Below are 25,731 nucleotides of genomic sequence, written 5' to 3'. Positions count from 1 at the left end.
TGTCATAATATATTGATTTATCTTGAATAACGAGGATCATGCAAATGTCAAATGGGAGTCTCATTTACCCTTGAAGTGGGCTGACTCTCAGAAAAAGCGTGGTGAATGGCGTACTTGCCTCATTGTAGAGCAGCGAAGAGCTTACATGGCTAGGCATGAAGTATTTTCTGCTCCATTGCTGAGTTTCCATATATTATACACCTGACTGTAACAGGTTTAACAGAATGTGAAACCAGTCCATTGAGCTTGCAGTGTGACGTGCAAGGGCAATACAGAGCAGCACAGCAAGACATCAGTGAACAGAAATCTTTCTGTGTCACCACAACTGGAGCGCGAATTGTCTGGACCGAGATCAATGGAACCCTCTCTGAGTCAGATTGTATTGGTGAGTGCATTTATTACATTGAATTTCAATACCCTTTTGAGACACTGCCATGAAATCTTACTTGTAGTTGTGCTTATCAAAAATACAGAGAACAAGAAAGCCCTTTCCAGCATCCATCACGGAATTTGTGAGTCAAGGCTTCTGTCTTTTCACTACCTTTATGGTCCTAATTAACTGTGAAGGCTCTCTGTTACAATACATATAATTCCAGAAATACCTCAAGATGGTGCGACTTGTGTCCTGAGTTGTGTATATTTCAATGCAAGTATTGTAGGAAAGGCAGATGAGCTTAGGGCATGGATCAACACTTGCAGTTATGATATTGTAGCTATCAGTGAAACTTGGTTGCAGGAGGGGAAGAACTGGAAGAACAATATTCTGGGATTCCGTTGTTTTAGACGTGACAGAGTGGGAGGGATGGTATTATTAGATGGAAAATGTCACGGCAGTGCTCAGTCAGAGCAGACTGGAGAGCTCATGGAGTGAGGCTTTATGGGTGGAACTGAAGAAATAGAAAGTTATGACTATATTAATGGAGTATATTATAGACAACTCAACAGTCCATGGGATTCAGAGGAACAAATTTGTAGAGAAATTGCAGACTGTTGCTAGAAACGTAAGATTGTTTTAGATGATGATTTTGACTTTCTGCATATAGACAGCGACTCCCATACTGTAAAAAGTCTAGCTGGGATAGAGTTTGTCAAGTGTGTTCAGGAAAGTTTCCTTTATCAGTACATGGAAGTCCCAATGAGAGTGTGTGTGATACTTGACCTGCTATTGGAGAATGAGACAGGGCAGATACAAAAGTTTGTGGAGGGGAACACTTTGTGTCTAGTGACCACAATGCCATTAGTTTCAAAATCAATATGGAAACAGATAGGACTGGTCCATGGGTTGAGAATCTAAATTGGAGAAAGGCCAATTTTGATGGTATTGGAAAAGATCTGGCAAGTGTAGATTTGGTCAGGCTGTTTTCTGGCAAAGGGGGTAAGTGGGAGACCTTTAAAAGTGAAATTGTGAGAGTACAAAGCTTGTATGTGCCTGTCAGAATAAAGGGTAAAGAGAACCTTGGTTTTCAAGAGATATTGAAGCCCTGGTTAAGGGAAAAAAAAAGGAGATGCATGGCAGGTATAGGCAGGTAGGAGCAAATGAGGTACTTATGGAGTATAATAAATGCAAGAGAACACTTAGAAAACAATCAGGAGGGTTAAAAGAAGGTGAAGGAGAATCCTATGGGATTCTACAGGTATGCTAAGAGCAAAAGGACTGCGAGGGACAAAATTGGTCCTCTGGAAGATCTATGCATGGAGCCAAAAGAGATGGGGGAGATCTTAAATGGATTTTTTCCCCACCTGTATTTACTCAGGAGATGGGCACAATCTATAGAAGTGAGGGAAAAGTAGCAATGACTTCATGGACCCTATACAGGTTACAGGGAAGGAGGTGTCTGCTGTATTAAGGCATATTAGGGTGGATAAATCCCCAAGGTCTGACAAGGCATTCCCTTGGACCCTATGTGAGGCAAGTGCAGAGATATTCAATCATCCTTGGCAGCAGGTGAGGTGAGGTATTGGAGGATCGGCAGATAGCTAATGTTATCCTGCTGCTTAAGAAAGAGTCTAAAAATAAGCCAGTAAATTATGACCAGCGAGCTGGTAGTGGGAACGTTATTGGAAGGGAGTCTAAAGGGCCAGATACATAAGTATTTGGATATTCAGGGACTGATTATGGATAGTCAACATGGCTTTGTGCATGGTAGGTCACTTCTAAACAATCTTATAGAGTTTTTTAAGGAAGTTACCAGGAAAGTTGATGAAGGCAAGGTGGGAGATGTTGTCTACATGGACTTCAGTAAGGCATTTGACAAGGTCCTGCATGGGAGGTTGGTTAGGCAGGTTCAGCCCCCTGCTATTCAAGATGGGGTGGTAAATTGGATTAGACATTAGCTTTATTGGAGAACCCAGAGAGTGGTAGTAGATGGTTACCTCTCTGAGTGAAGGTCTGTGACTAGTGGAGAACTGCAGAGATCAGTGCTGGTCCTTTGTTGTTTGTCATCTATATCAATGAATTGAATGATAATGCTGCTAAATGTATCAGCAAATTTTCAGGTGACATCAAAATTGGGGGTGTAGTTGTTGGCGAGGAAGACTATCAGAGCTTGCAATGGGAAAATGGGCTGAACAGTGAGCAGTAGGGCACTGAAGAGTGTGTTAGCACAAAGGGATCTGAGAACACAGGTCCATATTTTGTTGAAAGTGGTGGCACAGGTAGATGGGGCCATAAAGACAGCTTTTAGCACGTTGGTGGTCTTAAATCAAAATACTGAGTATAGGACGTGGGATGTTATGTTGAAGTTGTTCAAGACATTGGTGAGGCCTAATTTAGGTATTATGTGCAATTTTGGCTACCTTCCTACAGGAAAGATGTAAATAACATTGAAAGAGTACAAAGAAAAATTATAAGGATATTGCCAGGTCTGGAGGACCTGAGTTATAAGGAAAGATTGAATAGATTATGACTTTATTCCTTGGAATATAGAAGACTGAGGGGAGATTTGATAAAGGTATACAAAACTATATAGGGTATAGATAGGGTAAATACAAGTGGGCTTTTTCCACTGATGCTAGATGGGACTACAAATAGAGGTCATGGGTTAAGGTTGAAAGGAGAAAAGTTTAAGGGGAACATGAAGGGAAACTTCACTCAATGTAGAATGAGCTGCCAGAGCAAGTGGTGCATGCAAGCTCAATTTTAAGATTTAAGAGAAGTTTGGATAGGTACATGGATGGTAGGGGTGTGGATGGCTATGGTCTGGGAGCAAGTCATTGGGACTAGGTAGCGTAAAAGGTTCGACTTGGACTAGATGGACTGAAGGGCCTGTTTCTGTGGTATACTTTTCTATTACTATGATTCTGAGACTCTATTTCCAGAAGTATAATTCAAATGTATAATTATTTTAGATTTAGATTTTTATTTCTTACTTCCATATCACAAGAGGAGGAAGTAAAATTCTTAATGTTCCATCTCTGTCCTTATTACAAGCAATAAGGAAGTGAAATACAGGAAGATATTGCCCAAACATTAGGATTGTATACATACATACATGTATAGAAACAATTACTGTATAGTCAAATACAATGTAGAGTCAGATATGCAATCAGATCATTCTGTTTTGTTCAATCTGATGGCCTGATCAAAGAAGCTGTCTCAGATCCTGTTGGTCCTGGCCTTAATGCTGTGGTACCATTTGCCGGATGGAAACAGCTGAAATAGTTTGTGGTTGGGGTGGCTGGAGTCCCTGATGATCCTCCCAGCCCTTTTTACACACTTGCTGCTGTAAATGTCCTGAAAAGAGGAAAGCTTACATCCACAGATGCTCTGGGCTGTCTGCACCACTTTCTGCAGTGCCCTGCAACTGAGGGTAGTACAGTTCCCCTACCAGGTGGTGACACAGCCCGTCAGGATGCTCTTGATGCTCTATCGAGAATTTTGCTGAATGATACTGAGGTAGTCCTCTCGAGGCTGAACTTTACAGTTTCTATATTTTGCTTCGTAGTTAAAACAATATTTTTTAAGAAGTTGGTAGCAGATAGGTCCTGGTGCTATCTTTGTTAAGCTAGACAAAAAAATTATTCCCCTTATCAAATTGTTGGTTCAAGCAATCCAGTCACAGCAGTTTTTGTGGCTGGAAACATGATAGATTTGATTCTGACTATTGAGACCCTACTTGACAAACTACACCAGGAAACGAGCAATCAGGTAAAATAAGGTTTAGATCCTGATATAGTTTACTATGTACCTTGCAACATGCATTGAGTGCCCAATGTGAGGTCTGAGACCATAGTGATAGGAAGAGCAATAAAACTTGGGTAAATATCTGGGAATGTCATCAGGTAGAAATAAACTACTAGATAAAGAAATATGAACAGAAAACAATGAAAACACTCAGCAAGTCGGTCAATAATTCAGGTCCAAGGTTTTTCTTCTGAATTCAGATCTGAAACATATTTGCTTGAGACTGCATGATCTGATGAGTATTTTCAGCAATTTTTGCTTTTATTTCAAGTTTCTACCATCTGTTGTTTTATTGATTGTCATTTATTATTATAGAAAGAGTCAGGAATCATTTGTCTAATATTACAATGAGCAGAAAACTGATCAATTTTTTTACCTCTTAAATCTTCCTAGGATTTCCCCTATGGTCTGTATTCTGCTTCTCTGTATTCCTCTATCAGGGATATTTTGAAAAACCAAGTTTTGCAAATGTGTCATTTGTCAATAGCCTTTGTGGTGATTCCATTCAATATTTGTAACTTCAAATCACCAGAGTGTGTCAGATGCCTATATTAATGAGTAATAACTTTTCATTTAAGAGTTCTAGAATTACTTTCCTTTCTCTTCCTATTTGCAGTCTTCCGACAGTTTGACAGCATCGATCGATCTCGGCTCATTCTGAACTCTGAAAACACGGAAGTAATTAAGGTTTTAACAGCTCAGTCTAATCGCCAGAGGCACCTTCTAGATTGTCTCTCAGGTCAGTTAATGTCGATATTCCTCTGATAATATTACCATTGCCAAAGTCAAATGGCTCCAAGGGAGCTCGTCAGAGCAGCAGACTCTCATCTGAAGTTAATCTTCATCCGCTAAATCAATGACTTTACATCATAATGTTAGACATGGTGACTTTGCTGATGTTTGCTCTATATTCAATCCATTTGTAGTTTCTCAGAAAATCAAGCAACCGATTCCTGTCTGTACAAAACCTAAGCAACATTTGGGCTATGAAGTGGCAAGTTATACCTGTGCCACATAAGTACCAGGGTATGTCTATCTCTACCGAGAAAGAGTATAAACACCTGCCCTTGATACTCCATGGCATTGCGACTGTCGAATTGTCATCATTTATACCCTGTGGGTACTATTGATCAGAAACTCAATTAGATCAGCCAGATAACTGATGACGTTGCAAGAGGTCAGAGGTCATTCAGTGACCTTTACCCTTCCAGACATCCAAAAGCCTTTCACCATCTGCAGGATACTAGTTAGGAGTGTGGTAGGAATACCGTTTACTTTCTAGAGTAAGCACAGCTTGAACCTTGAACCACTCTCAAGAAGCTTGGCACAAAGCAGATAAGGCTACTTGAAATCACTCTCAGCGTTCATACCTTCCACCACTGTAGCAATGAGCATCATCCAAAAAGTGCATTGCAGTTACTATTTCACACCACCTCCCAAACCTGTGACTTAGCTACCAAAAAAAGGCAGAGATAGCAGATGCATGAGAAATCACCAATTAGTTTCCAACTGAAGTCAGCCACCATCTTGATCAAATAGATTACATAAATAAAATTATTACTAAGGCGTTGCTGACTCCGTAAAACATTGCACTGAGTGAAGTCAAAAAGCCTCCATTATCTTCTGAGTACCACAACAATGGGTAAAAATCATCTCCTTGCAAGAGTAGCCCACATTTTAAGAATATTCTTTTTTATACATTCGGAGAGAATTTATTGGTTGAGGGTCTCTTTCATCAGGATTGATTAAATCTGCTCTTTATTACATTAATTCAGTTATAGTTCAACTATAATTTGGAAGTATTCCTCCCCACCCCTTCAGGACAAAACTAACGCAGATAATATTTTTAAAATGAGAATTAAGTTGCTAACTTGCTGTAGCAGATTGAAAAGCTGATTTTTTTTTAGAAACAAATCTGGAAATTGGATTATATTATTGCTATTAATGTGTTAATAAAAACAACAATGATATTATGAATTGTAAAAAGCAATTACTTCACTTGTATTCTTGAGGAAAGGCAACCCATTGTCTTTATTCACTCCAACGTGCCTTTACTTGTGCTTCTGATAACGCAGAAGGAGGCTACTTGTCCAATATTATTAGTTCCATTGCCCCTCTCTCTATTTATCCGCTCCAATGAAACACACTTTTTTTTCTTATCTGCCCATCAATTCCCCTGTGATTTTTTTTCATTAACCAAACAAGGAGGTTATTATTAAAAGTAAGTTAATATTAATTAGGATAATTGGGTGGGGGGGGGGTCACTTCCATTCTTTTTACTTCCAGTGGGCTTTGTGTGTTCGGGTTGTGAAAGCCTCTGTATATACATATCGGTTTTGACATTCAAGATAAAAGTTGTTTCTTTGGGCATGAAGTTGTTGATTGTGCCTTTTTCAAAGTAGAAGTTACCACATATTTTTGCCAATGAGGTGAACTGGTTTTGTGGATGTGTCAGCACGTTTCGGACTGGAGAAGCTGTGCCGATAAGGAGCCTCACGTTCAGATAACTATGTTTAGGACTATCGTTGAACTTGTGGAGGTAACGGAGGACTGGCCGGAGTATGAGGAAAGGTTGGGACACTTTTTTTCTGTGCTATAAAATTAATGAGGAAGCTAAGAAGCGCTCTATTCCTGAGTGTGTGTGGGGCAAAGACTTACAAGCTAATAAGGAATTTAGCCACACCGTGGAAACCGGGGGACATTCCAAATGATGAACTGGTCAAGCTCGTGGGGAACCACTACAATCCGAAACCTGCTGTGATAGTCCAATGGTGTAAGTTTCATAGCTATTTCAGGAAGCCAGGTCAGTCTGTGGCCAATTTTGTGGCCGAGCTTCGGCAGCTGTCGGAGTATTGTGATTTCGGAGCGGTGTTGGATAACATGCTCTGTAATACATTGGTATGCGGCATTGATAATGATGGCACACAACGCCACCTGTTAGGGGAAACCCCACCATTGACTTTCGAGAAAACCTTAGAGATTGCCCAAGGCATGGAGATGGCTGCTAATAATGTCAAGGATATCCAGAAAAGACATGGGGGGGTCACGGTCAGCGGCAGTGCACCAAGTCAGGAGGGAGACTGGTAAACAAGCAAAGCGGGCAGAATGTTTCCAGTGTGCACTATGCAAATGATTGCAAATTCAAAGACACTGTCTGTATGCTAGTAGCAAAAAGGGATATTTAGCTAAAAAGTGCAGAAGTTCAAAGGGTAAGATTAAGCCTGGGCAGGGGAAAGCTCAACAGTCTCAGGCAGCCACATACCATCTAGAAGATGCAGATGAAGAGGCAGCGTGTGCCTACAACGTGTTTGGAGTGGAAACAGATGAGGAACCACCTGAACTGTATTATGCCATAGTCACTGTCAGGGGAAAGGACATTAAGTTTGAGATTGATTCGGGGGCTATTGCATCGGTCATTAGTGAGGAGACCTACAGGAGGACATGGGTATCCATTCTGCCTCCCATCAGACCATCAAAGCTCAAACTTAGGATGTATATGGGGCAGCCCATACCTCATTTAGGGGTGTTATACGTGGACATTTCAGCCGGGGGTCAGAAGGCTGAAGCCAGGCTAGTGATAGCTAAGGGCAGGGAGCCCAGTCTTTTGGGTCGCGATTGGCTTCGTAAATTCTGGCTAAACTGGCATGAAATTAAGTCTGCACACGCGATGGAGGACATTCTGCAGCATACAGTGACGTTTTCAGGGATGAGCTAGGAACACTGAAGGGCATGACGGTGAAACTCCATGTCGACCCTGAGGCTACACCATGTTTTTTTAAGCCCAGGTCGGTGCCCTATGCCATGAAGGGCAAAGTCGAGAAGGAGCTGGAATGTTTACAGAGGCTGGGCATTATTGAGCCCATCCAGTTTTCAAGGTGGGCAGCTCCCATTGTTACAGTTCTGAAGGTAGACAAAATGGTGAGGATATGTGGGGATTATAAGCTTACGGTGAATCAGGTCTCTAAGCTGAAGGAGTACCCATTGCCTCGGGTGGATGACCTGTTTGCGACCCTGTCAGGGGGTAAGCAGTTCACAAAGCTGGACATGAGCCATGCCTACCAACAGCTGCTGCTCGATGAGGATTCAAAGGAGTACGTCACAATTAATACGCACAAGGGATTATTCAAGTACAATCGCCTGGTGTTTGGAGTGGTGTCCAGCCCTGCCATTTTCCAAAGGACAATGGACACTTTGCTGCAGGGGATCCCACATGTAGCAGTGCACCTTGATGATATTTTGATCACGGGGGCTACGGAGGTGGAGCATCTGGTTAATTTAGAACGGGTGCTGAAGGGGCTCTCAGACACAGGGCTGCAGTTGAAACGCAGAAAATGTGTGTTCCTGGCATCAAGTGTGACTTACCTGGGACACAAGATCACAGCTGAGGGGCTTTGCCCTGTGGAGAATAAAATAAGAGCTATTAAGGAGGCCCCAAGCCCTAAGACCGAAATGGACCTCAGATTATTTTTGGGCATGGTGAATTTTTATGGCAAGTTTCTTCCTGACCTCTCAAGGGTTTTGACCCCACTGTATAAGCTGCTTCACAATGACACTAAGTGGCAGTGGGGTGAAGAGCAGGAGGAAGCTTTCAAGGAAGTGAAAGTACTCCTCCACTCAGCGAAGCTGCTTGTTCACTATGACCCAGGCAAGGAGATCACCCTTGCATGCGATGCCTCGCTCCATGGAGTCAGGGCAGTTCTCTCACATGTAATGGACGACTGTTCAGAGAAGGCTATTGGTTTTGCCTCACGTACCCTGACAGCTGCTGAGAAGGGATATTCACAGCTAGACAAAGAAAGTCTGGCCATTGTTTTTGCGGTCAAACACTTTCATCAGTACCTTTATGGACGCGTATTTACAATTTATACAGACCATAAACCACTAATGAGCCTGTTCATTGAGACTAGATGCATCCCACCGCTAGCCTCAGCCAGGATACAGCGTTAGGCTCTTACATTGTCAGCTACCAGTACGTTATAGTGTACAGAGCGGGTGGGGATAATGCAAACACTGATGCACTGAGTCGACTACCTTTACCTGAGACACCTGTTACTACATATGTGCCTCCAGAGACTGTTTTCATTGGGGAGGCTGTCAGACACCTGTAAAGGCAACCCAGATCAAGCAGTGGGCAGAGAGGGACCCAGTCCTGTCCCAAGTCAAGACTTCTTTTTTACAAGGTTGGCCCAGAGTCGTGGAAGGAGAGGCCTTATGCCAAACGCAAGACAGAACTCAGTCTGCAGGATGGCTGCACTTTCTGGGGGGGGGTGGGCGAGGGTCATCGTGCCTCCCCCTGGCCATTCACAGATTGTGGAGGAAATTCATGAGACTCACCCAGGGTGTCTCGGATGAAAAGCCTTTCAAGATCCTACGTTTGGTTCAGGATCTGGAGAACAAGGTAAAATCATGTACTCAATGTCAGACTAATCAGAATATGCCACCACCAGCTCCTTTGCACCCATGGGAGTGTCCAGACCACCCCTGTTCTAGGCTACATTTGGACTTTGCTGGCCCTTTTATGGGGCAGAAGTTTCTTGTAATGGTAGAATTGCATTCTAAATGGATTGAAGCTCACATCATGAACAACATCACAGCCCCCTCAACCACAGACAAACTCAGGCAAGTGTTTGCAGTCCACGGGTTGCCTGACACTCTGGTCACTGATAATGGCCCGACATTCACCAGTGAACTGTTCAGTGAGTTCATGCTGCAGAATGGCATTCATCACATTCGGACGGCCCCTTTCCACCCAGCCTCCAATGGTTTGGCTGAGCGGGCTGTTTAGACAGTGAAGGAAGGCCTGAAGCGGATGACAGGGGACTCTCTTAGCATTCGACTTCCACGTTTCTTGTTTAAATACCGCCTCACGCCACAGACTACAGCAGCCCGCACTTCAGCAGAGATGCTGATGGAGTGTAGGCCCAAGTCAAGATTGGCCCTGCTGTGCCCGGATATGAAAGCAAAAGTGGAGAGAAAGCAGGAAAAGCAGAAGGAGGAACATGATCAACGTGTGAGAGTAACAGTTAAAACTGGATGACAATGTCTATGTGAGAAACAATCAGCAATGGCTGCCTGGGGTTATTCTTAATCAGAGTGGTCCCGTTTCCTATGTTGTTAAGCTGACCGATGGGCGTGTTTTCCGCAGACATCAGGACCATGTGCGCCTGCGTCATGATACTGGCTCAGAGGCGGACAGTTCCATGGAGTTTCCATTTGTGAGACAGACTACTGTGGAAGCATGTCCACCAGTGACTTTGCCAGAGTGCAAGACGCTGGCAGAGGGGTCGGGGTTCCCTGAGGAGGATAGACATTCTCACGCAGACACACAGCCCCCCGTTCCCCCAAAACCAGATCTACCGAAAACACCCTTACCAGTGGTGCCTGCTGGGTCACCGGGGGTAGTGCGCAGATCACAGCTCACTCGTAAACCTCCTGACAGACTGAATCTTTGACAGGACAGTTTTTTGTTGTTGTTAGATTGAATGTTGAATCTGTCATGTTGTTGGTTGAAGTCAGGGTTGAATCTGGACCCCTGGAGCTGTGAGACAGCAGTACTAACTGCCGCACCTCTACGAATATATCACCCCACTAAGACAAAAGCAGAGATTGATTCAGAGCAGCCTCCCATCCATTCTGTACCATGAATTCCAGTCATAAACGCTCAAATATTATCTTGCCCTGATATCTTGGGGGGGAGGGACATAAGTGAAGAGTTTGCCAATGAATCTTTTGGATATTTTGTAGGAACTTTAGAGATACAAGCTAATATAGAGAGGAGGAAATATCATCAATCTGTATCACTTATCAGTGATGATGCCTGATGTGTTGAATGCAGCTAACATTATTTTTGATTTTCAATATTTACAGTAATTTCTATGGAGAAAATAAAATTGAAACAATGTGCAGGACTGAAGCTAGAAAGAAGATGGTTAAATGTCAGCTTCCTATTGCAAAAAAAATTATGAATAGATATTGCTAAAAACACGCTACACCTAACGCATATTGCATTTGAAAAAACAAAAGTTTTTATAAATATATAAAGCGGAGGAGGGTGGCTAAAGTCAACGTGAGTCCCTGGGAAGATGATAAGGCAAAATTGATATTGGGTAATAAGGAAATGGCGGAGGCATTGAACTTCTATTTTGTGTCGGTCTTCACGGTGGAGGACAAGTCTAACAGGCCAAAGAAGGATGTTATGGACGAAATGGGAGGTGAGGACCTCGATTAAAATCACTGTCACTAAAGGGATAGTGATGAGCAAACTCGAGGGCCTGAAGGTAGATAAGTCCCCTGGTCCTGATGGGGTGCATACCAGGGTGCTGAAGGAATTGGTGGAGGTTATAGTAGTTGTGTTGGTAATCATTTATCAAAACTCTCTAGACTCTGGGCAAGTCCTGGAGGATAGGAAGACAGCAAATGTCATGCCACTTTTTATTTTTTATATATATAAAAAATATATATATAAAAAGATGTAGGCAAAAGACAGACAACTATAAACATCTATAGTCAGGAAAATGCTTGAAGCTATCATTAAGGAAGAAATAGCAAAACATTTAGAAAGGAGTGGTTCCATTAGACAGATGGAGCATGGATTCAGAAAGGGCAGGTCCTGTTTGACAAACTTACTGGAATTCTTCGAGGACATAATGAGTGCAGTGGATAGAGGGGAACAGGTGGATGTCATATACTTGGATTTCCAGAAGGCGTTTGATAAGGTGCCGCACAAGAGACTTATAAATAAGATACGGATTTGGAGGAAATGTATTGGCATGGATAGTGGGTTGGTTAACCAATAGAAGGCAGAGAGTTGGTATAAATGGGTATTTCTCCGGTTGGCAGTTGGTGGTGAGTGGGGTGCCGCAGGGGTCAATGCTGGGTCCACAGCTGTTTACCATGTACATTGATGATTTGGAAGAGGGGACTGAGTGTAGTGTAGTAAAATTTGCTGATGACACTAAACTGAGTGGAAAAGCAAATTGTACAGAGGATGTGGAGGGTCTGCAGAGGGATATAGATAGGTTAAGTGAGTAGGCCAAGGTCTGGCAGATGGAATACAATGTTGGTAAGTGCGAGATCATCCACTTTGGAAGGAATAATAGAAGAGCAGATTATTATTTAATTGGTGAAGGATTGAAGAATGCTGTTGTGCAGAGGGACTTGGGAGTGCTTGTGCATGAATTGCAAAAAGTTGGCTTGCAGGTACAACAGGTTATTGAGAAGGCAAACGGAATGTTGGCCTTCATTGCTAGAGGGACTGAATTCTAGAGCAGGGAGGTCATGCTGCAACTATACAGGGTACTGGTGAGGCCGCACTTGGAGTACTGTGTGCAGTTCAGGTCTCCATACTTGAGGAAGGATATACTGGCCTTGGAGGCAGTGCAGAGGAGGTTCACCAGATTGATTCCAGAGATGAAGGGATTAACCTATGAGGAGTGATTGAGTCGCCTGGAACTATACTCTCTTGAGTTCAGAAGAATGAGAGGGGATGTTATAGAAACATACGAAGTTTTGAAAGGGATAGATAAGATAGTTGGAAAGTTGTTTCCATTGGTAGGTGAGACTAGAACTAGGGGACATTGCCTCAAGATTCAGGGGAGAAGATTTAGGATGGAGATGAGGAGAAACCGTTTTTCCCCAGAGAGAGGTGAATCTGTGGAATTCTCTGCCCAGGGAAGCAGTTGAGGCTTCTTCACTAACTATATTTAAGATACAGTTAGATAGGATTTTACATAGTAAGGGAGTTAAGGGTTATGGGGCAGGTGGATGGAGCTGAGCTTATGAACAGATCAGCTGTGATCTTATTGAATGGCGGGGCAGACTCGATGGGCCGGATGGCCTACTCCAGCTCCTATTTCTTATGTTCTTATGAAATAACAACGGTACTATTTTCATTGGTTTTAATATTTGCAACATCCTTTTTCAGGAAAACTGGCCTGCACAGCAGTCTCTACACTTTTTTTTTCTGGATTTCACCAACTACTGCCTGTGACCTTAGTGTTGCTAAGGATCGTTTTATCTTGGAGAAAATCCAAACAAATAACCTTGATCAGCTTCTTGCAAGTTTTCGCTGAAGTATTTAATAAATGTAGTCCTTAAGACATGTGATTTTGAGCTTTGGTAGCCCTAGGAACTGGATTGATTATTTCCTGGAACCTGGAAATTTTGTTTGCTTCTTTGTTAAATTACTGCACTTTTGGGACAAATATATTGTCTAAAACTGTTCCATCTGTATCAGAAAATTCCCAGAAACTTGGTTCTCAAAAGAAACTCACAACACCACAGCACATAAATAACTCACTTTTGAAAGAGCTTCAAGTTTGCCCCATTCTCATGCTCTCCCCTCATCCCATTTGTGGTACATAGGCTCCACAGGACAGAAATAGAATTTAACTACTGAATCTATTTTCACCGCCATTTCGAACAGTGTATTTCGGATCATAACAACTTGCTGCATAAAAACACTCATGGTGCTTTGGTCCACATCCAAACTTTGAACATAATTAGTCATAACAGTCAGCACTCTCGGGAGACTTTCAGTGTATCATATTGTGTTTGAATTAACTATAGTTGCCAGATGAGTGAAAGCTGTTTTTAAAATAGTGGAATACCCAGTTTCCACATACAGATGTTTTCAAATGTGTTCTTAATATAATCAGTTGGATAAATGAGCCTTTTTACATTCCATGTTGTATTTCCATTGAAAGATTGCTGCTATTTGAAATTAAACTCAAGAAAATAAGTAGAAACATAAATATTTCACTTTGCAGAATGTTCTGGAAACGATATGTGCAACTTTTTAACGTTGTTCAGCATAGGAGACCAGTACAAGTGTGAACTTTACAATAGCTCAGAATCTAACTTGCTCTGCAAAACATTTGGGCAGGTAAGGGAAGTCATTTTTGCTCTTTGATCCAAATTCTTGATATCCCTAACAAATCTGATACTAATGTGAGTGATATAATGCACTATCCTTAGGGGCAAGAGATAGGAAAATGTCACTACCATTAATCCTACTATGGTCGTAGCATATTGTCAGAAACAACCATCAATTTCCTCTGACTTATTTAAAGCCAAGAAATCAATGTGAAAGATATTGGAAATATTGAACATGACAAATAAAGTTACAGTAAGTGCAATTGGTCTGACTTCTGAAAATCCGTAGGTAGTCAGAAAATAAAGTTTAACCAGTGTTGAGTTTGAGGAACTAGAGAAAATGAAAGTAGGACACACAAAATGCTGAAGGAACTCAGCAGGCCAGGCAGCATCTATGGAAAAGAAAGTACAGTCAACGTTTCGGGTCAAGACCCTTCAGCAGGACTGCAGAGGAGTCAGAGTTTAAAAGGTGGAGGGAGGGGAGGGAGAAACACAAGGTGATAGGTGAAACCGAGAAGGGGGGCCTGGGTGATTTAGTAAAGAGCTGGGAAGTTGGTTGGTGAAAGAGGTACAGGGCTGGAGAAAGGAGAATCTAATAGGAGAGAACAGAAGGCCACAGAAGAAAGAACAGTGGGAGAAGCACCAGAGGGAGGCGATGAGCAGGCAAGCAGAGAAGGGGTGAGAGGGAAAAGGGGATGGGGGAGGTGGAGGGAGTGACCCATTACCGGAAGATTGAGAAATCAATGTTCATTCCATCAGGTTGGAGGCTACCCAGATGGAAAATAAGGTGTTGCTCCTACAACCCAAATGTGGCCTCATCACAATGGTAGAGGAGGCCATCATTAGACATGTCGGAATGGGAAGGGGAATTAAAATGGGTAGCCACTTCCCATTCCATGCCAGCATGTCTATCCATGGCCTTCTGCATTTTGTGTGTGTTGCTTGGATTTCCAGCATCTGCAGATATTCTCTTGTTTGAGAATGAAAGTAGGAGTTATTTAGGTGAGGCTTAATGCAAGCACAGTAAAGGTGTAGTGTGAAAGTAAACCACCCCAGCTCTGTGATATGCTTAAAGACATTTAAGCCTAGAAATTGGAATAAATGGCAGATTTATTTATTTATGGAAATCCTTTTTTTAAACTAGATTATGCCAAGGTAATCAATGAATGGCCTTCAGGAAGTTGGCCAAGGAACTTGCATTTGGTAATTCTCTTTAAGCAGCTCATGTCATCATGGACATAGTGGCCAATCTGTAATTACTAAATTGAATTGGAGTTTCTGTCTGGAGGTTTTCACAACATAGAAACATAGGTGCAGGAGTAGGCCATAGATATGATGAAGGTTCTCTATCCAATGATTCATGTGTTACTCTATAGCAGCTACATAAATTACTTACAAGGTTTTACCTCCAATCCCTCTCCTGAAGTCATTTCCTTAAATTATGCACCATTATTTACATTGGCTTCCATCAGTATTGTTTTTCAATGAAAATACCTCTCTCATATCTACTCTATGGGCTATTCATAGCTCTAGTCCCAAGCCTGTGTCCTTGACTCCCTAACTGTACTTTGAAGTATCCCAGTATGCCTCTCTGCCTTATCAAACTACTGCTATTGGCTCTTGAAATCACCTCAGAGTCATTAGGGGATAAGGATTAAATGTGGCCTTGCCAGCTTTAACCAGAGATGGTATTCCACATCTCAGAATATAGACGGTTGAAGGCGTGACTGTCTATGATAGTATAAAGGAAGTACAGGATATACAAGAGACACTAAGTGAAGAAATGCAGTGTTCTTAAAGAGTTGTAGAGCTGCGAGAGGTCGCAGAGCTAGGAGGGTGCTGACGTCAGGGAGAAATCTGAAAACAGGATTAAAATAAAGTTATTTGGTCAAAAAAATAACTCATTATTAGCTAACAGATACTAAATGCTAGAGGAATTCAGCAGGTCAGGCAGCATCAATGAAGAGGAATGAAGAGCCGATAGTTTGGGCCGGGACCCTTCATTAGGACTGGAAAGGAAGGATGAAGTCAGAATAAGAAGGCGGGGGGAGGGGTAAGAATACAAGATAGAAGGTGATAGTTGAAGCCAAGTGAGGGATCAGAAGGTGTGTGGAGGAGGGATGAAGTGAGAAGCATAGAGGCGAAAGGCTGATAAGGTAAAGGGCTGAAGAAGAAAGAATCTGATAGGAGAGGATTACGGGAGAAAGGGAAAAGGTGGGGGACCAGAGAGGGTGAGTGACAGGCAAGTGAGAAAAAGGGGAAAGAGGGATGATTGATAAGTTCGTGGCCTACAGTAAAGGGAGTCAATTTTTTAAAAAACCTAGCACATTTATTTTTCAACATAGTCCCCTCCTACATTTACACACAGAAAGTGTCCACAGCAGGAGTGATTGATAAGTTTGTGGCCTAAGGTAGAAGGAGATGAGTTATACAGCTATTGTTACATGGGGAAAAAAAACTCATCTCTTCCTACCTTAGGCCATGAACTTATCAATCACCCCTTGTCTTATGCCAGTTGTATATTATCTTCGTACACTTTCAGCCTTTCTATCCAGTTCTGTAATTCACTGCAAGTCAGTTACTAATCCTTAGTGGTATTGTATGCTGTGTTAACTTCACTGTTGGTTGTTCATTATCATATTTTTATTTTATTTGGCTTTTTTATTAGAGTCAAGGTTTCCTGGGGAACTCAGCTACAGTCAGATATGAAGGGATCAGTTGTGAGTTCAGAATCAACAGCAGTGGTGAGGGGAATCTAAAGGTCTACAGGAAAAAGGGTGAGTACTAATTGAAAGCTAATAACACGAATGATCAGTAGTTAAGGACTTGTCTATAACATGGACAGGATGTTTATTATTTTCTGTGCTTTTTTTTTTGGAAGGGATTTAAAATCTACATAATCATGAAGCAGAAGCGAAGTTTAATATTGTATTACTGATGTGCTCAGCCAATGGTTTTAACTATCTATTGAATCAATGGACAAAGATCAGTATTCGTAAAAACACTTCAATTTTCCCCAGCTGACTTGACTGTCATAATTCTCGATATCCTCAAAATACCTTGATTGATCATAATATAGAGAAAATTCTGGATTCACCTAGCAGGTCAGACTGAAGAGAATGCAACAACGTTAACATTTCAGGTTACTAGCCTTTAGTCAAAACTGAGCAAACTCAGAAAGCAGGCATGTTATAATTGGCTAGAATTCTGAACACAGCTCGGGGAGCAGCAACAGAGAGAGAAAAACTGAGCTGCAACAGAACTCGTCAAGGATGGGACATACTGCGGATGTTGGAAATCTGATAGAAACTATAAAATGCTAGAAACGTGCAACAGTGCGGGCAGCACCAAGGGAGAAAGAAACAGAGCTAATCAGCTAGTACCTGAAACCGGGTATTCGGTTGTGTAAATTCAAGTGCTTTTCCATTGAGACAATAAAGGTACTTGTCGGCAATTGTATCCTTGGCACAGATCCAAACATTTCCTAATTTAAGTACTTCCAAAAGATTCCATTCTTACAAATGCTGGAGGAATTTAGCAGATTAAGCAGCATCCAGATTAACTGTCGTGATCTGAAATGTCATCTGCCCATTTCCATCCATAGGTACCGCCTGATCTGCTGATTTCTTTCAGCTTAAGACCATGAGATATAGGAACAGAACTGGGCCACTCAGCTCATCAAGTTTGTTTCACCACTCCACCATGGCTGGTTTATTACTCACTCAACCCCATTCTTCCGCCTTCTCCCTGAAACCTTTGACGAACTGACTAACCAAGAAACTATCAACTTCTGCTTTAAATATTCTCAGTAACTTGGCCCCCACAGTCATCTGTGGCAATTAATTCTATAGAATCACCCACCTCTGGCTAAAGAAATTTCTTCTCATCTCTCATCTCTAAATGGACGTCCAACTATTATGAATCTGTGCCGTCTGATCCTAGACTCACCCGCTATAGGAAATATCCTTTCTGCATCCACTCTATATAGGCCTTACAATACTCGATACGTTTCAATGAGCTCTCCCCTCTTCTGAACTCCAGCGAGTACAGGCCCAGAGCCAGCAAATGCTCCTCATACATTAACCCTTTCATTCCTGGAATCGTTTTCATGAACCTCCTCTGGACCCTCTTCAATGCCAACACATCTTTCCCAAAATAAGGGGCCCAAAACTGCTTTTAATACTCCAAGTGTAGTCTGAACAATGTCTTATAAAGCCTCAGCATCAAATTCTTGCTCTTGTGTTCTAGTTCTCTCAAAATGAATGCCAGCATTGAACTTGCCTTCCTTGCCACTGACTCAATTTTGCAAATTAACCTTTAGGGAATCCTTTACAGATACTCCCAAGTCTGTTTGCACCTCTGCCTTTTGAATTTGCTCCCTATTTTTCAGGGTGTATATTGTATACATTTCTCTGACATTAAATTGGACCTTTGAACCTTTGGTTAGAAAATAGTCTTTGTCTTTATTCCATCTACCAAAGTGCATGTCCACTTCCTTATACTATATACCATCTGCCATTTCTTTGCCCATTCTCCCAATCTGTCTAAATCTTTCTGCAGAGTGCCTGCTTCTCAACACTACCTGCCCTCCATCTACCTTTGTATCTTCTGCAAACTTGGCCGCAAAGCCATCAATTCTGTTATCCAAATTGTAGATATATTACATGAAAAATGTGGTCCCAGTATCGACCCCTGTAGAACACCACTTATCATTGGCCATTTACTCCCACTCTTCGCCTCCTGCCAATCAGCCATTCATGCTAGTATCTTTCCTGTAATACCATGGGCTCTTATCCTGTTAGCAGCCTCGTGCAGCACCATGTCAAAACCCTTCAGAAAATCAAAGTGAACAACATCCACTGACTCTCCTCTATCTATCCTATCTGTTATTTCCTCAAAAAAAAATAGGATAGATTTGTCAGGCAAGACTTCTCCTCAAGGAAACCATGCTGACTTTGGCCTACTTTATCATGAGCCTCCAAATACCCCATCCTTAATAATGGACTCCAACATCTTCACAACCTATGAGGTCAAGCTAACTGGCCTATAACTCCCTCCCTTCCTAAAGAGTGGAGTGACATTTGCAATTTTCCAGTTCTCTGGAACCATTCCAGGATCCAGTGATTTCTGAAAGGTCATTACTAATACGTCCACAATCTCTTCAGCTACCTCTTTCAAAACACTGGGATGTGGTCCATCTGGTCCAGGTCACTTGTCTTCTTTTATGCTTTCCAGCTTCCCAAGTACCTTCTCCTTAGTAAAAACAATGTCACTCACTTGCGTCGCCTGGCACTCTTGCATACTAGCGTTCTGGTAGTGTCTTCCACAGTGACTGTTGTAAAATACTTAAGTTCATCAGTCCAATTAATTGTCACCTATAACTACCTTTCCAGTGTTGTTTTTCAGTGGTCCAATATCTACTCTCACCTCTTTTACTGTTTATATATCGGAAAAAATTTTGGTATCCTCTTTGATATTTTTGGCTTGTTCACCTTCATATTTAATCTTTTATCTCCTTGTTGTTTCTTTAGCTGCCTTCTGTTGGTTTTTGAAAGCTTCCCAATCCTCTACATTCTCACTAATCTTTGCTATATTATATGCCTTCTTGTTGTGTATGTGGCCGTTTACACAACAATATCAATAATAAAAACGCTAGAGACTGGAGCTAAGTTAACAGGGGCTTTTACTTACGGAACCAAACTGAACACCTATACAGATCAATACGCACCTAATAGCGCATGCTCAATAACGTGTTACTTTGACATACAATAGTCCCATATTATACAGTAGGCTATATGGTACCGCTCTTTTTTTGCTTTTAAGCTACCTTTGACTTGTCACCCACGCTTGCCTCAACTTCCTTTTAGAATACTACTACACCTTTGGGATGTACCTATCCTGTGGCTTCTGAATTGTCCCCAGAAATTCAAGCCATTGCTGTTTTGCCATCGTGCCTGCCAGTAACCCCTTCCAATCAATTTTGGCAAGTTCCTTTTTCATGCCTCTGTAATTCCCTTTACTCTACTGTAATGCTGATGCATTTGGCTTTATCTTCTCCCTCTCAAACTGTGGGATGAATTCTATCACATTATCACTGAATCCCAAGGATTCCTTTACCTTAAGCTCCCTAATCAAATCCGGTTCATTAAACAGCGCCCTATCCAGATCATCCCCAAGCTGCTCTGAAAAGATCTTATAGGTATTCTACAAATTTCTCCTCTTGTGATCCAGCACCAACCTAATTTTCCCAATCTACCTGCATATTGAAATCCATCATGACTCTCATAACATTTCCCTTACTATGTGTCTTTAGTATTTCTCATTGAAATTTATATCCCACATTCTGGCTATGGTTTGTGATCTGTATATGACTCCCATTGGGGCCTTTTTACCCTTTCAGTTTCTTAACTTTACCCACAAGGTTTCTACATCTTCCAATCCGATGTCAACTCATTTTTTTAAACAACAGAGCCACTGCCTACCCACCTATCCTTTTGATATCATGTGAATCTTTGGATGTTCCCAACTATGATCTTCTTTCAGCTATGTTTCAGTGATGCCCACAATGTCACACCTGCTAATCTCTAACTGTGCTACAAGATCATCTTCCTTATTCCATATGCTCCAAGCATTCAAATACGACACCTTCAGTCCTGTATTTATCACCTTTTTCAACTTTGCCCCAAGATGCTCATCCCACTGACAGCAATTTTTAGCCTATCATCTCGTCTATCAATCCCCATAGTCTCATTACACATCTAGTCTATCAATTTTTAGCCTATCCTCTAGACTATCAATTCCCACAGTCTCATTACACACTTCATCGACTGCTGTACCAGTTGCTTCATCCTCAGCCCTACCACTCCAGTTCCTATTCCCCCACCAATTTAGCATTTTGTGTGTTGCTCTATAGCAGCATCTCTAGTCTCTTGTGTCTTCATCTCCATACCTCATTCTTAGTTTTCCTTTTCTGCAAGAGTTAAAATACCCAGAGGCAGAATTTAGTTTTAGCTTAATTCCAAAGCAAAATGTTATTTTAAGGCAATTCCCGCTTAGTCTCTCTTTCTAATTCTCTGGTGCTACCTCCTCCTTCAACCAGATCACTGTTTTTACATATGTCACCTTGGTTTTTGTAATTTTTGTTTGCTTTTACTTCTTGGGTTTCCCATAGACTTCTTCCTTTATTCATTTTTCAGTATCTGCCCTGAATGGGTTTTCATCATCAGTGGTTTCCATCTCAACTTGCCATGTTCCTTTTTTCATTTCATTTCTAATATCCCTTCAACCACTTCTCAAATCTAATTTCATAATCACCACCCCGATTATTTTCTCTCACACGATCTTTCTACTTCCTTTCAAATGGTCACAGGCAGGACTGTATCTGACCACTTCCTTGCATCCTGTACAACCATGCTTCAATCTCCTATTCTTGTGTCTTTGCTCTTGGATACATTTGCCCACAGTTCACTTTTTCTGAATGTGGTTTTACATTTTCTTGCTGGAAATTCCAGAAGGCACAGAGTGGGTATATAGTCAAAATCTGCTCCCATAGCTGGGTTGTCCAACAGTGGAGGCCATAGGTTTAAGATGAGGGGGCAGGGAGTTTAAAGGGGATCTGGAATGAGCTGCCAGAGGAGGAGGTGGAGGCAGAAATGGGAAGAACATTAAAGAGACAATATGACTAAGCAAGAATGAGAGGGGTATAGAATTAAAGCAGGAAAATGGGATTATATAAATAAGCATGCTGGTCCACATTGACATGATGTTCCAATGTTGTAGAAATCGATGACACAAAGGCTCAGTGTTCTGACAGTGGAGAGTGTACTCATAAAGCTGAATGCATCATTTGACCAATACCTCTCTTAGTAACTGAGTGAGCTGTGCTCAAAACATTCCAGATATTCCATATCGAGCCACATTCATATTGGAGATACAGTAAAAATGATAGTCTACTTTGTGATGGGTTGCTGTGTGTGTGCTTGGCACACGTACAATGAAAATTGGAGGGACAACGTCTGCTCCATTTGAAATGTTGCAATATGGTTAATGTGACTGCTGCAGGGCTGGGAAAGACTACAAGCTCACTATCTGCAGAATGGAAGTTAAGAAGGAAAAGAAGGAGTAATGCCTTTGTGATGGAATTTAAGTGTCCCAATCACAATCAGATTGTCAGAATTATATTACTCTTTAACAAATAACTAAAAGTTATCACGTTTGTAATTTTTTTTGCTCCACTAACCCGTTTAAAATAAATTAACAACTCCGTAAAAATATTAAAATTGTTACATTTTTGGAATTTACTCATTAATTTTACCAGCAGCAGCTTGTATTCCATTATCTTCAATCTTTTGGTGGCAAAGTATGATCTCATTGATGGAAGTGCTTTGGGATATTTTGAAGGATGAAGCTATGTTTTAGCAGATATTTCCTCTCTTCTTTATTTCTTGATCTCTCACAAGCTGTGCTCCCTTTGTGGTTAGTTTGTGAGTGTCCTGTTAGAGCCAGCTTTTGTTGATTCTTTTTGGGAAGAATTCAGCTGCTTCTGAAATAGTTTGCAAATGGAACGTTTTGTGTTGTCATGCATGAATGCTTGGAATAATAAGGTAGGTAACTTGCATTTGAATGGTCTGAAAATGCTCCACTGCTTAGAAAAAATATTCCTATATTAGAAGCATTTATTTTGTTGATACCAGCATCAAAAGAGCAAATGCAGTTTGTCAGGAAGCAGATTGGAAACAAGGTTTCTGCAGTTAAGATAGGAATGTTTATATTAAAATCAGATAAATAGGCATGGGCAAAGTGAAGTTCAAAGTTAACTGAGGTTTTCTTTCCATAGGCAGTTAGTTTTGGCAATCAATATTGTCCAGTCTTTTAACTGCATGCTCACAGTTTGTTTTAAACCAATGAAGGTTCAAGATTCAGAACAAATACTCACTTTTGTGATCATGTGAATTTGGTATTGGTGATTATATGGCAACAAATTTAAGACTTAAAAAAAAAATCTGCTGGGATCAGACAAAGTGGGATTTTGGGAAGGTGCAGAAGAACATTTAAGAAAGAAATTTGGAAAGCGAAAAAAAAGGCAATGAAGTATCCTTGCTAAGTGAGAATAAGAGCCCCAGGTCATTCTATATTAGGAGTGAACTGGTAGAAGGAAAAATGAGTTCCCTTCGGGACTGTTACAAACTGTAACAGTTTAGAAATAAACTGGCAGCAATAGAATCTGGTTTTGATGTTAAAACTACTATCTTTATTAGTATCTACTTATAATATAACAACTTAACCAAGATAAACAAAAGTTAAGGTGTGTGTGTGTAAATATAACTCCCAAACTATTGAGCTTGGGGGAATAAGGCTTAAAATCTTGAGATGGTAAAGTATGAAAGTTCAGTTCATCCACAGAATAAATCGTAAGAGAGAGATATTTTTAGTCCAGGATAAATGTAAGGAGAAGGCAATTACGTCAAATTCCACAGGTTCCACAATGGTAATTAATAAATATCAGTTGTTGAAGATCTTCCGTTGAGCTGTTACAAATCCACATACGAATTACCACCAGAATGGTCTGTCACAGGGATGTCGTCTTAAAGGAGTTACCACATAACATAACCAGGCAAGGGTTAACTTCGAGTGGGTCCACAGGACATTCCTTAATCCACTCCTATGGATTATATGAAGTGACAGCCACACATTCGATGAGCACTGGATCGATAATCAACCCACCCTTGTGGGTATAGCGGAGTTCCGAGTCCCCAGCTTCGACAAGCCGGAGCTGCTACCCTTTCCAGGTTCTCCCGCACCCCCCCCCCCCCCCCCGACTGTGACTGTCTGTGTCCTTGTTTTTAAAGGTAAACAAGCTGCGCGTCAGTCAGTGAACAACATCATAATCCTGCCTCACTGAAGCACTCTTTTAAAGTGACAGTCCACAGTAAACGAAACCTGTGGGTTTGTAATGGGGACTAACAGGCTAACCTATTTGTGGAGCCAAGAGAAGAGTGGTCGCTAGAACCTAAATGAATATTAGTTATCTGTATTCACCTGGGTGAAGGAATGGTAGGATAATTAGTCCAGAGGTGGTAGTATACATTGGTACTCTGGAGAAAACCATGTTAAAATGGTGGAGCTATTAGAGCTCATGGAACATATCAAGGTGCATAAGTACCCAGGGCTATATGTGTTCTATCCCAGAATGGATGGGAAACAAAGGAGGATATTGCTGGGCCCTTAACAGTGATTTTTACATCTTTGTCAGCCATAGGCAAGATAACAGAAGACCGGGGGACAGCTATGGCAGCAGGGTTGAGATACATAACTGTAGGTCCTGAGCCTTACGTCAGTGGAGAGAACGTTTTTGGAATATATCAAAAGGACAGGACTCGTGTATACTTGGAAAGGCAGTAATGGATCAGGGACAATAAGCATGTCTCTGTGAAGTGGCTATCCTGTCTCACTAATTTGAGAGGGAACAATGGAGATGGATGAAGGCAGTGATCTGAAAGAAGTATATAAGATTATGAGGGGCATAGATATTGAGTCAAAATTCATTTTCCTTCAAAGGGATATCTAAAATAAAAGGGCGCATAGTTAAAGTGAGAGGGAAGGTTTTTGAATGAGTTCTGAGGAGTAAGGTTTTACAAAAAGAATAGTTGATACCTGGAATATGCTGCCAAGGAGGTGATAATTATTAGTCAGATTATTATGTTTAAGAGATGTTTATATACACACTAGGGGAGGCAAGGCATAGAAAGATATGGACTCTTTTATTTAGGGATGCAGCATCGTAACAGGTTCTTCTGGCCCAATGAGCTCATGCCACCCAATTATACCTATGTGACCAACTAACCTACCAATCTGTACATCTTTGGAATGTGAGAGGAAACCAAGGTGTCCAGAGGAAAACCAGAAGGTCATAGGGACAATGTACAAACTCCTTGTAGAGAGTGACAGGACTTGAACCCACTTTGTTGCTGCTGTCATAGTTTTATGTTAACTGCTATACTACTGTGCTGTCTGACGGGATCTACTGTGGATAAATGGGATTGAATGTAAATGGGCAAAATGGTTCACGTGGAGATGGTAGGCCTTAGGCCAGGTTTGTATGCTGTACCACTCTGACTCCCAGGTGAGAAACTCTAGTTTTAACAACTTCGGGAAAAGAAAAATCTTTGGGAAATTTGGTGTGTTTAAACATCTCATAGCAGTCACTTGCTCTCTATAGTGTCATCGAATTCCCCTATGAGAAAGTGGAAGGTCCCCATTACGCAGTGAGTTTGAACTCTTCCTTTGAATGATACCTCACTTCTCTGTCATATCAAGGATAGAGCTTTAACATTAGACATAACTTTACATGGGAAAAATCTATTGAAATGGGAGATGGAGGTTATCACCTGGACTGGGTACTGTACTATATGAAGGTGATCACCCTCAGTAGCTGACGAATCCTGACGAAGTGTCTTGGCCCGAAACGTCAACTGTACTTCTTCCTGCGTTCCACCAGCATTTTGTGTGTGTTGCTTGAATTTCCAGCATCTGTAGATTTTCTCGTGTTTATCCTCATTAGCTTATCAAATTACACAGACAATAACTTCTGAACTTAATTGTCTCAACATTGAGTAGAGTCTCATGTAGTGTTTGTTCCCTCTAAGCAGATTCTTGAACAAACAGATCTATTGAGG

The 25,731-nt window shown here is 41.4% G+C and overlaps 1 protein-coding gene across 1 annotated transcript in view; it reads left to right on the top strand.

Annotated features, from left to right (window-relative positions):
• tg (thyroglobulin) overlaps positions 1 to 25,731 on the top strand; it is a 360,953-nt gene that overhangs the window by 95,196 nt on the left and 240,026 nt on the right. The window contains exons 22-25 of the mRNA XM_072246581.1: positions 215 to 385; positions 4,800 to 4,922; positions 13,951 to 14,066; positions 16,725 to 16,833. Coding sequence (XP_072102682.1) covers positions 215 to 385; positions 4,800 to 4,922; positions 13,951 to 14,066; positions 16,725 to 16,833 — 519 coding nt within the window. The remainder of the gene's footprint in view (positions 1 to 214; positions 386 to 4,799; positions 4,923 to 13,950; positions 14,067 to 16,724; positions 16,834 to 25,731) is intronic.

Source organism: Mobula birostris, chromosome 1 (genome assembly GCF_030028105.1).
Source record: "Mobula birostris isolate sMobBir1 chromosome 1, sMobBir1.hap1, whole genome shotgun sequence".
NCBI lineage: Eukaryota > Metazoa > Chordata > Chondrichthyes > Myliobatiformes > Myliobatidae > Mobula > Mobula birostris.
Note: the sequence above shows the minus strand (reverse complement) of the source record. Positions and strands in the feature narration are given on the sequence as shown.